The 15,050-nt window shown below is 37.0% G+C and overlaps 1 protein-coding gene across 2 annotated transcripts; it reads left to right on the top strand.

Moving 5' to 3' along the window:
- The first annotated feature begins 432 nt into the window (after positions 1 to 432).
- On the top strand, positions 433 to 4,566 carry LOC107634991 (cleavage stimulating factor 64-like). Of its 2 annotated transcripts, XM_088485816.1 has the most exons (7): positions 433 to 865; positions 1,730 to 1,917; positions 2,216 to 2,254; positions 2,355 to 2,867; positions 2,952 to 3,047; positions 3,950 to 4,135; positions 4,209 to 4,566. In XM_088485816.1, coding segments are annotated over exons 1-7 (1,149 nt in total). In that variant the 5' UTR covers positions 433 to 864; the 3' UTR covers positions 4,335 to 4,566. The 2 variants fall into 2 exon arrangements, with proteins under 2 accessions (XP_088341942.1, XP_016193827.1); XM_016338341.3 differs by lacking the exon at positions 433 to 865 and having other exon boundaries at positions 1,618 to 1,917.
- The last annotated feature ends 10,484 nt before the right edge of the window (positions 4,567 to 15,050 follow it).

Consider the following 15,050-nt stretch of genomic DNA (forward strand, 5'->3'; position numbering starts at 1 on the left):
CATAGTAATAGATTAATTGTTGTAATATACCAAAATAATTAAACAAACAAACTTTAAACATATTAACTAAAAGTCATAGTAATTAATCATAGTATTCAAGTAGCAATAGCATTAACTGCTATAATACATCAAAAGTGATGTTTAGAATATCATCAATAATAATTAAGTTTTTCCAAATCAAAACACAACACCTGATAATATAATCTCAAAATAACATAGTTTGAAAAGGATTTGTACAAAATATTGGAAACACAATATGTTCCAAACACCTTAAGTTATAAACTTTTTCTTTCATGGTAGTTTGAAGCCTGGAGTGGGAACAAAATTTAAAAATTCTGCCAAGTGTGCAACTGTCCTAGAACTTGCGCCTTGCATTGAGTCCACTCGGTATTATTTTTTTCTTAAGTGGCAGCTTTTCAAGCCTTGTCAGTTGCTAGGGAGTGGAAACCTTATCACCTGCTGTGAAGGTGAAGGTGAAGATGGGTCTGATGGACACATCTAGAAATGAATTGTATGTGTGAGATTGTTGAGTACCACATTATGCATATTAAGACATGTAAAAATGCAAATAACAAGCTTAATATTATCTATTCCTGAATTTCTAGTTGAGAATATGTGGGTTGGGTGAGTTTAATCTCTGAAAGTTGTGCTTTATCAATATTTTCAAGAGGATTATCAACAATATTAGCCTCAACCTCACCAAGTTGATGGTCAGCAGTGACAGCGTTGGTTATACTCGGATAACTCTAGCATTCGCAATTTTTGAGGAGGCAACAATAGCTGCTACAGCAGCAACAAGAGCACCGGCAATATCATTTGCCTTCTTATGGGAGCAACTCTTTTTGGTGTGTCCTTTAATATCACAGTAAGTGCAAATGAATTTTTTGTATTGCCTTTTTAATTTGGTGAAAGTTTTTGCTTTCTTACTACCAGAAGACTCTTCATCGACATCTTTCTTTCTGTTTTTGGTTAATGGACATGGCTTTCTTCTGATTTTGGGTGCAAGAGGCCTATATACTGAGATTTCTTCTAAAGATCCTATCCTGAAATTGGATTAAAAAAGTGTATATACGTAGCTCTATAGATCTCTATAATCAGCCAATAATGATAATAATTCTCAAGATTTCGATTAATCCTAGATATGGCTGCACTTGCATGGATACATGGCATATCTATAAAGAAAAATACTAATTAGTGATAACACAACAACCATGCTACAAATTTATCAATCTAACAATTATTTAAGTGCAAATTTTACCTTTTATTTTTCAGAACCTGCAAGTGTAAATACTCTTTTCTAAGTGAACAACTATATTAGTAGATTGGCCATAAATCTCTAACCTCTGATAATATTTATCTCCAGACCAGATCCAAATCTATTTTTGAATTTTTTTTTTAATATACTCTACTATTGATGGAGCTTACCAACATGATGGAATAATTTCATCTTATTCTCTGCCTCATTGCAAACATTCAAATCTCCTCTAGTAAAATTATTATTGCAAACATAAAAAGTACACTCATCGTTTTTAGAAGGGATGTCCTATACTAAAACACATATAAATTAAAATTTTTGGTAAAAACGCGAACTAAATATATTTTTTTAGTGTACTTTTCACTTAACCTCCGGATCCCACGCAACAATCTTTTTCAAATAAAAATACCCTCCTAAGATTATCCTCATCACTCTCTTAATCGTCTGTTGTCGTCTTCGTGGTGAGCTGGTCAGTGCTGCCACGTTCAGGAATGTCGGAGAAACGGATCAGCGGCGACGGTTTAACAGCCAACCTTGCCGGAATGTCGAAGAACCAACTTTACGATATAATGTCTCAGATGAAGAATCTCATCGAACAGAACCAGCAACAAGCCAGGCAGATCCTCATCCAGAACCCTATGTTAACCAAAGCTCTTTTCCAGGTTCTTCACATGCCTTTGATTTCATTGCTTTGCTGTTTCTATTGATTATGGCAACTCTTTTTTCCTTATTGACGTAATTTCATAATTGAGCGCTTTAGGTTTATAACATGAAACTCTATATTTAATTATACTAGTTGCAAGAATGGATTATCGATATCTTGAACACTTTCGACTCTTCACATTATACCCTAGGTTTCTTTGAAGTGTACTCGTGCTAGTTCTTCAATTCACTTTGTGGTTCTTTCAAGCTCAATTCGTTGTTTAACTTCAAACTACCCATTTTATTTTGTTTAACTAGGCACAAATTATGCTAGGAATGGTGCAACCACCTCAAACGGTATGCTTTCGACTTGTTTTTCCGATTTCAGTTTCAGTTTCACAATCGTCTTTTGGTAGAAATTCGTTCATTGAGGGTGTGGAAAAATGTTTGCTTCTAGGTTCCAAAAGTTCAGCCAATTTTACCGCAGAACACTCAGCCGCCGGTGCAGCCAAACATTCAGCCTGCCCCTTTATTGCCCGGGCAAGGTGGTTTTCAGGATCAAGCAGGTGTATCGCAACCCCAGATTCCTCTACGAAAACACCCGAACCAACCTCCGCCGCTGGTCTCATCAACTGCTGTTCCTGCAATGAGTCATCAATCTCAGCCGATGGCCGCACACTCTTCTCAAATGCCACAGCAACCCAAGGGACATCTGGCTCCCCAAGTGTCTTCCGGGCCACTTCCACAATCATCACAACTTCCAAACATACTGACCCCTTCGCCCCATTCATCTGCACAACCTTTGCAGACACCTGGATTTTCACATATGCCTCCGCAACCGCCGTTGCCGCCACAGCACCGACCACCTTCAGTAACCAATTATCATTCCCAGTACCTTCCACAAACGGGTGCCAATATAGGTTTTCAACACGGTGGTGCTCCTCACAATCTTTCGCAATCCTTGTTTCTTGTGAGTTGAATATTTCAATTTACAATTTATGATCCAATGACTTGTTGAATTGTAATAATGTTGTTTTATTGATGAAATTTTCAGCCAGGTACAAAACCTCCTGCAAGTGGTGGACCTACATTTCCACAGGGGCAGAATCCCCTGCTTCCAAGTCAACAGTCATCTCAATCACGTTTTCAGGTATGCACATACTATAATTGATTAGGACATATGACCATGCTTGGGCACCATGAATTCTTATAAAAATATTTGGGGCTTGATTGGTTTTTTGACATTTTGTTTCTATCTGGTATTCATTCTTTTGTGCTTTCTATTTATATGATTTTTTTGTCATCCTTATGAATTTAACACTTGGTTCATTGGCATGCCTGACTAGAATCAATTTTATTTGGCTAATCAGATCCCACATGTCTCATGTTAAGTCTAAGTCTTTGTATAAGGTGTTATTAGGCATTAACCTATATGTATAGTAATAGAACTGTTGCAAATGAGTTTGGGTTATATGTACAGTAGCTTTTACAAGAAAAGTAGAAAACATTGCTCCTTTGTTTTAAAGGGAAAATATGCCTTGGACTCAAATGAATTATTGAATAGGAAAGTTGATACCAATTACTTGCAGAGTACGTCATGTAGAGTAAAATGGTTATATTTTCTAGTTTACTTCACTAGACAATTTAAGATATCGTCAAAGCAATTCTTAGCAGAAGTAATGGTTTGATTTACTCTAGTTGGAGTCCTGTTTAATTCATTTTTCTTTTATTTTATGATTTTTCTCTTTCTGCCACATGTGACTCTTGTTTGTGCACATAATGATCCTTAAACCTAAGTTGATTGTTGAGATTTTACCAGAAGAAATACCAAAATAAAGTACTTGGGAGCCTTATATTTAACTGAGTACCATTTGATGAGTAACTGAGAGCAAGGGGGGGGGGGGGTGAGCCGACGGATACGGAAAATTCTATTACACTAGCGATATCATTAGTGTCCCAGTATTGAGTCACATGATGCTATGATCATGTATATTGAATTTGAAATTAAACATAGTTGAATTTTTCGTATTTTAAGTTATGTTTGCATATCAGGTTGGGAATATGCCTTTAGGGCCTGATTTTGGCAGTCAAGCTGGAAGTGCAATGCAAGTTGATAGAGGGTCTTCTTGGATGCCTGGTCCTTCAGAAAACCCAACACCGCATTCTGTACCTCCAGGACCACCATCTGTAGTGCCTGGTCTGATGGGCGCTTCTAATCAGCCACTTCGGCCTCCTGCGGTAATTTTTGTGAATTAACATTTATTTTGTATGGATGGTTCTTCAGTGTTTTGATATTCTCTAGCGTGTGTAGTTGACACCGGAGATGGAGAAGGCGCTGCTTCAACAAGTCATGAGTCTCACACCAGAGCAGATAAATCTACTTCCTCCAGAACAAAGAAATCAAGTGCTGCAGCTTCAACAGATGTTGCGTCAATGATGTAGTGCACATAAATCCATGCAATTTGGCAGGCATTATTCTATGATCAAATTGATTGGCTTCAGTGAAGTTTTGTAGAGGTTGATAATTAAATAGGAATGAATTCAATCGTATAATCATATTGTGAATGAATTTAATTGAATAGCAGAGATGAAGCTATCTCTTGCTGGCTGCATGTAACGGCCTATGTCATTCAGAAACTTCAATGCAAATCATTAAGTGTTTGAAAACTTAGAAATTAGAATACTCGAAATCCCAATCACTGTCTTCATTACCAATCACCATCAGAATGTTCAAGCTCATCCTGGAAATAACAATCAGCAGATACTCAATTTGTCGTCGTAACTAAAAACCATTGTTTCATCACTTCTCTTCGATACCATCTTTTAGATAAGAAATTTAACTTTATAAGCTTTTCTTTCTCAGTCTCAGTAATAGTCCATAACTCCATATTAGGCATTTCTTATACGAGTAATAAACAATGACTATTATGGTGGGAAAAAAAGAAAAAAAAAGAAGCAATATAGTTGAAATTAATGAGTTTGCACATTTCATTAAAAACTAAAACTCCTAAATATAGTTGATATCATTTTATTTGTTTAAATTTTGTTTTTTTACTATTTTTTTTCAAAGTCAGTTAATTTCATTTATAAAATGAAAAAAACATATAGGTGTTCATATATGGAACAAACAAAAGAAACTGGAGACTCCCAATGTTCTACTATAGATATAACTGTTGATCGAAAAATATTTTTCGATAAAAGCAAATCGATTCGGAATGAGTCAGGGAGAATTTCTCGAGAAGATGTATGCGTAAGCGTGGGTTGGAAATAATGAGCGCCAATTGGACTTCGAGTGACTTGTTAATTTGATAGGACTAATCGAGTAAGTCATTCGAGATGGGGAATCGAATAAAGCATTCGAAAGGTAGATCGAATAATCACGGTAGTGGAACAATTAAAGACTTTTATCACATGCGAAAATTATGGGAAACGTCTACAGTCAAGTGGCGGGAGCAGTTACCAAGGGGAAAGCATTTGAAAAGTTCAAAATTATAATTTATTGTAATTAATCATAATTAATTGTTAGTTATTAAAGATTGATTATAAATACTAGGAAACCTTAGGAAATCAGGATTGGAACTTTTACTCAGAAAACACTCAAGCACACTCACATCCCAGGAAATTTCTGAGTCTGCAATCGAGTAACTTTTCTATAGAGTTCCTTCCATCTTTTCATTCTTTCAATTTATCTTCCTGTAAACTTTACATTTCAAGTAAATTTATTTTTCAAGTATTCTTTATCTTCGTTGTTGTTCAATTTACATTCTTGCATTATTGATTTCCAATTCAAGGTCCTTTGATCCAGTCAAAGGCATTTTATCGCTTTCTTTTAATTTCAACGCAAACTTTTCTGTTTTCAACATGTTTTCTTTTCAAAAACTTTCCTTTTTATTCTTTTTCTTGATTTATCAATTTTAATTTATTTTTATTCCCGATTCCAGTCTAATCGAAGACGCTTTGATGCACTTTTAGAAAACTGGTACCTGCAAAGAGGAGTAGGTTTCGCTCCCAGACCACTAGATATCGAACCACCATCGATTTGCTAAAAATCGAAAAAACAAATTGGCACGCCCGGTGGGACAGTTTTTAAATTGAAGTGCGTCAAATAACTTTTTTGCAGTATCACTTAGTGTATGTGATTACGGAGTGGAAAAATCATTCACATGGCTGATGAGATATCGATTGTGAATGGTGGTTCATCCACTAATGATAGCATACCAGTATCTGTGCAACAGGCCGACGTGTCTTCACGTTTAGAGGCTGCAATTGGAACTGAAAGTATAGCAGTTACAACTATTCAGATTGAAAATGTTGGACGTAATATCCGTCCACGTGGCCCTGCGCCACCGTATCAGCCTCCATTAACCGCTGGTTGGCCTCCCTATGGTCTTCCTCCTGGTTATACCCTACCGATGGGTGGTTTTATCCCGCCTATCCGCTTTGGGAATGCAAATGGAGTTAATAATACTCAAAACCCACAGCAATATTCTGAGTATTCTCGTGATTATAATGTGGACTCTACGTCGAATGCTGCTAATTCGATGGCAGTATATCGACAACAAGTGGAGAAAAATCACCATGACTTAGTCAATTTATTGACCCAACAAATGACTACAATTCTGAATTATATGATGGCTGATCACGAATCAAAATTTGAGCGTCTTGCTAGACAAGTCGAGAGGATTGCTCGAATTGTTGATTATGATGATGGTGAAAGGCATGATGCCAGGGGAAATAACGAAGGAGTAGAAAATATTTTTCAAAATGAAAACAATGTTTTGAATCAAGAAAACCCTTATGTAATTCTCCGAGGTCAAAATGCTGATGATGTTTTAGCCAGATTACGTGCTAATCATGGTGGTGAACGTTATCAAGTCACTAGAATTGTGGAAGAAGTTTTAAATTGATTTGGGCTCAATGTTGGTTTTATGAATCGACCATATTTTGTATCTGCTTTTCCCCAAGTTGTTCAGATGGCTGAGGTGCAAGAGGGGTGAAAAATCCAAAAATAGTCACAAAATTTGCTGGTGAAGTCGGAGAATCGACTACTGAACATGTTGCTCGTTATTTGGTCGAGATTGGGAACTTGGCTAATGATGAAAAATTGAAAATGAAGTTTTTTTCTTCTTCGTTGACGAAGAATGCATTTACTTGGTTTTCAAATCTCAGACCGAATTTGATCACAACATGGAATCAGTTAGAAACTGCTTTTCACGCTCAATTTTATCGAGGGGAGATGAATGTAGTAGTCACTAATCTAGTGGCTTTGAAACGTGAAGATGGTGAAACCATCGATGATTATTTAATACGTTTCAAAAACGCTAGGAGTAGATGCTTTGTGTCATTGCCCGAAAGTGAGGTAGTGAAAATAGCAACTATGGGGTTAGGATTCTATATGCGTAGAAAACTGCTCAATGTGCATATTCCTGATTTAGCCCATTTGGCTGAGAAGGTTCGACAGACCAAACTCATGAAAAAAGAGAAAGAAAAGTATAGAAATGAACAAAGATCAAAGAGTAAACCCTTTACTCGAAAAGAAAAGGTTGCTTATGTGACCATGGAGTCCTCAGAGGAGGAATTCGATTTTGAAACAGAAGTCGATTTGGCCGGACTTAAGAAAGGCCCTTCATATGTTTGTTCTTTGTTGAAGAAACTTCCAAGTAATGAAAAGTCGAATGATTCAAAACTGAAAGGTGTAAAGAAATATAGTTTTGATATTTCAAAATCTGATAAGATTTTCGATGTGTTGCTTAAAGATAAACAATTAATTCTGCCTAAGGGTAGAACTTTACTTTCCGTAAAAGATTTAAAAGGAAAGCCTTACTGTAAATTTCATCAAGCAACAAGTCATTCGACTAATAGTTGTGTCCGTTTCAGGGACTTAATTCAAGAGGCGATAATGGAGGGATGGTTGAAATTCGACGATGGCAAGAAAGAGATGAAGGTTGATGTGGATCCCTTCAAGGTTGATGCCAGTTATGTCGAACCTTGTTTTGAAGTGAACATGGTTGGCATGTCCTATGACTTTGATGTGGCTCTTGATGATTTCGAGTCACAGGTAAGATCTGTATACCCCAAGACAAGGGATGGTTTGCTGGATTTTTTGATTCAGCAAAAGATTAAGGACCGGGACGTATCTTTGTGTCCATAGTGCAATGCTGTCTTTGATGCTGAAGCAGCAACAATTTTTGAAAAGGAAAGAATGAAGAAGGAATTGGCTCATAGAGAAGAGCAAGCACGCCAGAGGCAGCCAATTAGGCGTATGGAGGGTTCTATTTCAAAGACTCCTCAAGAAAATGTGACCACACCTTTAAGCCGGTCCCAGGCCATTGGTGTTCAGTGGATTAGGAATTGCCAAGAATTCCAGAGACGTGATCATCTGTATCGACGTAATCCATAGTGGGGGCATCGAGCACCTTCTCGAAATCAGTATTCCTATTATCGAGGTCGCGCCAGGGGTTATCCGCGAGGAAGAGGTGGAAGGAGAAGTTTCAATCAGAATAAGAAACTTTCGATTGAGACAAGCAAAGAGCTAAGCAAGGGGGCAACGCCTTCTGTGCATTCCAGAATTGTTTTTCCTTCTGATGGAGAAACTTACCCCAAAGAGATTCCATCACCTGCGAAGATGGAAAAGGGCAAAGCAGTAGCCCAGTCTTCTGGAATCGATAAAAATAAAAATGTTGATGTTGATGAGGAATATTTTGATGAGGATGATGATGACATGGTTGGGACAATTTCGATCATTCCAACTGAATATTTGGGGGAGTATGAAGGTGACCCCAATGAAGACTATGATTCGGAGGATGAGGAAGCTTTTTTCTTTATTCGAATTGAAGATGAGCCAGGATACATTTTGCGGCCTACTGAAAAATAAATGTCTCATCTCCGCCTACTTCATATAACAACTACTTTGAGTGGGATAAAGGTAAATAAAGTTCTGATTGATGGTGGTGCTGCAATTAGTCTGTTGCCGGAGAGGATGTTAATCAAGGTGGAAAAGTATCCTGACGATTTAGTCCCTACAAACATTGCTGTGACAGATTTCAGTTGGACTTCGACCCCAACTAGAGGATTGGTTACTTTGACTGTGAAGGTCGGCTCGTCTGAGCGTAATACTGTCTTTGTGGTGGTTTCCTCAAGAGCAAGTTATAATGCTTTGTTGGGGCGAGATTGTATCCACGGTGTGGGAGCCGTACCTTCTACTGTGCATCAGAGCGTGCTCCTATGGACTAAGGAGGGAAAACCTAAAATCGTCAAGGCAGATTCGAATTTATATGTCGAACAAATGCATGTCGATTTCAGGATATATAATCGTAAGTTGAAGCCCTTAAATGTTGATCGATCACTGAGCCCTTATAATTGTGAAGGGTGCTACTTGTCCTCGGAAGGTCTCTCGGTAAAGTTACGCTATCCAGAGTTGGGTTTAGAGCCAACTGGTTGGGACTGTCTTTCTTGAAGACCTTGAAGGAACTGCTCTATGGACCAGGTTGAGGAAGTTTCCGACTACCTGGTAACATTATATAATTATTTAAATGATTTTTAGTTGTTAAAAAATAAAGTTGGTTCTTCTGATGAAGTTGAATCACATAGGGTTAGTAATCTTAGTAGTTATAATGTGTCCAATTCGACATGTCGAATTTAGTTATGATTTCCCCATTTCTTGTAATATAAATAATGATGCAAGCCAGACTGCCGATTTAATATCAGAGGCTCATTATGTAGAAAATGAAAGTAATGATGTTTTTATTCATGATCAAGTCTCTTCTGTTTCTGATAATTCTATTGATTTCACTTTTGATTGCATTTATGATCTTGAACCATTGGGTTTTGAGAAATGCTCAGTGAATGATGGTGATTATTATAAAGGGTTTGAATCTCAAGATCCCTTAGAGGAAATTAATTTGGGAACTCTCGATGATGTTCGAATTACATATATTTGTAAAAACCTTGTTGATCCTTTTCGAACTAAACTCTTTGATCTTTTACATGAGTTTAAAGATTGTTTTGCTTGGGATTATCATGAGATGCCTGGTCTCAATCGTTCATTGGTGGAACATCGATTAGCATTGAAACCCAATGCTCGACCTGTGAAGCAAACCCCACGACGTTTTGCTCCTGAAATTAATGTAAAGATTAAAGAAGAGATCGAACGCTTGATTAAAGCAAAATTTATTTGAAATGCACGCTATGTTGAGTGGATGTCGAATATCGTACCTGTTATGAAGAAGAATGGGAAGTTGAGAGTATGCATCGATTTTCGAGATTTAAATAATGCTACTCCAAAAGATGAATATTTCATGCCTATTGCAGATATGTTGATCGATTCTGCAGCAGGAAATGAAATACTTAGTTTTATGGATGGTTATTCTGGGTATAACCAAATTTTTATTGCAGAAGATGATGTGGCTAAAACTGCTTTTTGTTGTCCTGGGGCATTGGGTATGTATGAATGGGTAGTTATGCCTTTTGGTTTGAAAAATGTTGGAGCAACATATCAACGGGCAATGAATGCTATTTTTCATGAGTTTATTGGGAAATTTATGGAGGTATATATCGATAATGTTATGGTTAAATCGATTTTGGTAAGTCAGCACATTGATCATTTAAGGAAAGCATTCCTTACTATGAGAAAGAAGGGTTTAAAGATGAATCCTTTAAAATGTGCTTTTGGTGTGTCGACTGGAAATTTTTTGGGTTTTGTTGTTCATAAAAAAGGGATTGCCATCGATAAAAATAAAGCAGATGCGATATTGGCATTGTCTGCGCCAAAATCGAAGAAAGAGGTACAATCATTTTTGGTTAAGGTGAATTATCTTCGAAGATTCATTTCAAATCTTTCAGATCGAACCAGGGTGTTTGCACCTTTAGTGAAATTAAAAAATAATTCACATTTCGAATGGACAGCTGAGCATCAGTCGGCGTTCGATTCGATTAAGACTTATTTGTCTAAAGCTCCGATTATGGTAAATGTTCGACCATTTGAACCTTTAAAATTATATATTGCAGCATCTGAAGATACTATAGGGTGTATGTTAGCCCAAGATGATAAAAATGGGCAAGAACGAGCAGTTTATTACCTTAGTCGAGTTTTAACTAATATCGAAACAAGGTATTCTCCAATCGAAAAATTGTGTTTATCTTTATATCATGCCTGTATGAAATTAAAGTATTATATGGTGGCTAAGTCGGTGAAAGTTATAGCGCAAACTGATCTAATCAAGTATATGTTGAGTTTCCCTATGTTAAGGGGACGATTAGGGAAATGGATGCTGGCGTTGACAGAATTTGATTTACAATATGTCCCAGCCAAGGCTGTGAAAGGACAGGTCATTGCAGATTTTCTTGTGGATAATTCAAAAGATCTGAATGACCAGGGGGCAAATGTGGTCGAAGTAAAAATCGACTATTGGAAGTTGTATTTTGATGGATCGAAACATAAAGATGGTGCAGGAGTTGGGATTTTAATTGTTTCACCAGAAGGAATTTTATCAAAATTTCTATTTGAAATAAAGTATCATTGTTCGAATAATGAGGCAGAGTATGAAGCATTGATTTTGGGCCTTGAAATCTTAATTAATAAGGGAGTTTCAGAAGTTCAGATATTATGGGATTCCCAGTTGGTTTTGAAGCAGTTGTCCAAAGAATTTAAATGTAATAATGAGAGGTTACAGAAGTATTTAACAACTGCTTGGGAGTTGTTAACTTCTTTTCGAAGAGTTTCCCTAGTTCATATTCCAAGGATTCGGAATGAAATGGCTAATGAATTAGCCCAAATTGCTTCGAAGTATAAAATTGGCCCAGGAACCCTTGAATCTTTGGTAGGTATTCATCAGATTTTAGTACCTGCAAGTCAGAGGGAAGTTTTGTGTGTTGATGAATGGGAGGACATTGATTGGAGGAAGCTTATTGCTCAGTACTTGAAAAATTCTAGCATTTCAGTTGATAGAAAAATAAAATTGCGAGCAATGAATTTTGTTTTAATGGCTGATGAATTGTATAAGAAAGGTATCAATGGGAGTCTATCGAGATGTTTAGGTCAAAATGACCAAAATATTGCTTTGGGTGAAGTTCACAGTGGGATATGTGGTGCTCATCAGGCTGGAAAGAAAATGAGATGGGTGTTATATTGCAATCATGTATATTGGCCATCTATAATTAAAGATTGTATTGATTATGCAATAGCATGTCTAGAATGTCAGAAACATGGTTTGATTCAACAAATCCCAGCATCCGAATTATATTCGATAATAAAGCCATGGCCATTTAGAGGTTGGGCTCTGGATTTAATTGGGTTGATTCATCCTCCTTCATCAAAACAATATAAGTTTATCTTAGTAGCAATTGATTATTTTACAAAATGGGTTGAAGCAATTCCCCTGATAGAAGTAAGTCAAAGTGAGATAATAGATTTTGTTGAGGAACATATTATCCATCAATTCGGAATTTCTCAAACATTAAGTACTGATCAAGGAATAATGTTTACTGGTCAGCGGATTAAAAATTTTGCAGCTTCGAGAAATATTAGTATGGTTACATCGACTCCCTATTATGCACAGGCTAATGGGCAAGTAGAAGCAGCAAATAAAATTTTAATAAGTTTGATTAAAAAGTATATCGGAAATAAGCCCCGAACATGGCATGAAACTTTAAGCCAAGTGTCATGGGCTTATCGAAATTCACCAAGGGGTTCGACAGGTACTTCGCCATATAAATTGGAATATGGTCATGATGCAATACTACCATTAGAAATTAATTTGAATACTTTAAGAGTATCAAGACAGAATGATTTGCCAGTTGATGATTATTAGAATGCAATGTTTGATGAGTTAAATGAATTAGACTCAGAATGAATTTTGGCACTCGATAATATGATTCGACAAAAAGAAAGTATTGCTCGAAGTTATAATCGTCGAATCAAAGGAAAGTATTTTAATGTAGGTGAATTGGTTTTGAAGGTTATCTTGCCAATGGAAAAGAAATCGAAATTTCTTAGTAAATGGTCCCATACTTGGGAAGGTCCGTTCCAAGTGATGGGAACGTATTCAGGAAATGCTTACCAGATTAAAGATATTGAATCAGAAAGAGTAATTACTTCGGTTAATGGAAAATACTTGAAGCAATACTATTGTTGGCAAAAGTAGAATTTCAACATGCATATGTCTAGAAAAGATGGAAACTATTACAAAATATATATAAATAAAACTTGAGATGAAAAGAAATTCAAGGTGCCACTAGTTTTGCCAAATCGGAGTGTAGCTTTGCCCTTTTATTGTCCAGAATTGAAAGTATTTCGATTTGTTTGAACTTGTCAGCATAGACTTTTTCAAGTTGTTTTTCATATTCTCCTCGCTTGGTATCAATTGAAATAAGTTCTTGAATAAGGTGGTGTTGTTCTTGTTGGGATGCTGCCAGAGGTATGGCTATGGTAGCTCGATTTTGGTGTATTGTGGCAAGCTGTTCTTTAATCTGAGCTAATTCTACTTCAAGTCTTGCTTCTTCTTGGTCATGAAAAGCTTGAATAGAAATAGCATGGAAAATTCTCAGATCAAATTCCTCACAAGAAGCTTAGATTGGTTGAGCGGTTGCAAAATAATTTTCTATATTAGTTTTGATATTGGCTTCTTCAGTCTCAGTTTCTTGGAGTTGAAATTGAGATGCAACGCTCTCATCAAGAAGTTGTTTGAATTCTTGAATTGAGGCAGAATTTGGTGTTAGCTGGGAGTTCAAAAGAAGAATTCAAGAGATCAGCCAGGAGTTGGTTAAGAATTGGGTCATTAACCCATGTGGTAGGTAGATGATCTAAGAGCTTGATGAGTGATCGGAGCTGTTCTCGAGTGCCAGGATCTAATTCAAGTGAAGGCCTTGATGTAGCAGGTCTCGAGATTGCTGGCACAGGCACTGGTACTTTATTTTCTTGGATAAATTTTTTTAAAACAGAAATTAAATCGACCAGGGTAGCACTTGTAGGGGTAGTAGAAGCACTCCATGTTCCAGGTCTTGGTCCAGGAGAAGTTTGAAGATCAACTTTGAGTGAAAGACTAGGCAGTTTGGGAGGAGTTTCTAAGACCCTGGATCGAAAAGAATCTGAATTGGTGGTGTTAGCAATTCTAGAAGCAGAGTCAGAGTCTAGGGCCACCTGATTTTCTGCAGACAATGCAGCTTGATTGTTTGGTGAAATTGACTCAAGTATATGAGTATCTTCTGGAGAGTGCTGCAAGGGATCTGTTGTCAGATCAACCACCTGTGTTGTATGAAGAGAAGGTGGAAAAACAGCTGGAATTGGCTGAATGGGCCCTGTGAATTGGATTGAATCATGTGATGTGGAGTGCTCTGGGTCATTTTGTTGTTGCAGAATTGGTTGATCAAGAGCCCCAGTAGATGAAATTGAATGGGCAACATTGATAGGCTAGTATAAAAGGTACATAGTTATGAGTTTAAAATTTATTTTAAACCAAGAAAAATGTGTGTAGAGATAATTGTGTTACCTGAGGAAGTCTGGATCTTCGTACTAGCTGAGAGCCAGGGTCAGAATCGGCTGCATCTTCTGATTGGGGGGAGGCAGCAAGAGTGTCCTTATTGGTTGGTTCACTTTCATCAGCGCTTTCGCTTGATGATGGCAGCAGTAGCTGATAAAAAGTTCAGAATTAAGTATGGTTAAGAAATTACAATTTAAATCATCTCAAGTTAAAAGGAAAAGTTATGAGTAAACTAGGTACTTTTCGAGAGGTTCTGGTAGGAGTCCTTCTGCTTTTATGTGGTGGTGGTCGAGCAGTGTCAGCTTTCCTTTTGTGAGTTCTTTTTGGGGAACTCTCAGTGACAGCCGTTCAAATAGCAGTTTGTTGAATTTCTTCTAAGGTACGGGTGTACCTTGAATAATAAGTAGTCCACCATTCGAAACAAGACTTAGTGATGAATGAACTATGTTCATAGATCAAGAAGTTGAAGCGGTCCATACGTTTTTTATTCTTTAAGAGAAAAGTGTTGAAATCTTCTTGAGATGACAGAGTAATGTGGCAGAATGGATCACTGTGTCGAGGTTGTGGTGTTGGGATAGCTTGAGAAAATCCCAGTTGTCTGGCAGTTAAGTGAGGAGCGTACAGGGTTATCTTGAACCTTTCTTTTCTATACTGTGGTAACCCTATTGGTATTACCT

This window comes from Arachis ipaensis, chromosome B4 (assembly GCF_059453495.1).
Source record: "Arachis ipaensis isolate K30076 ecotype BB chromosome B4, ASM5945349v1, whole genome shotgun sequence".
Classification (NCBI taxonomy): Eukaryota; Viridiplantae; Streptophyta; class Magnoliopsida; order Fabales; family Fabaceae; genus Arachis; species Arachis ipaensis.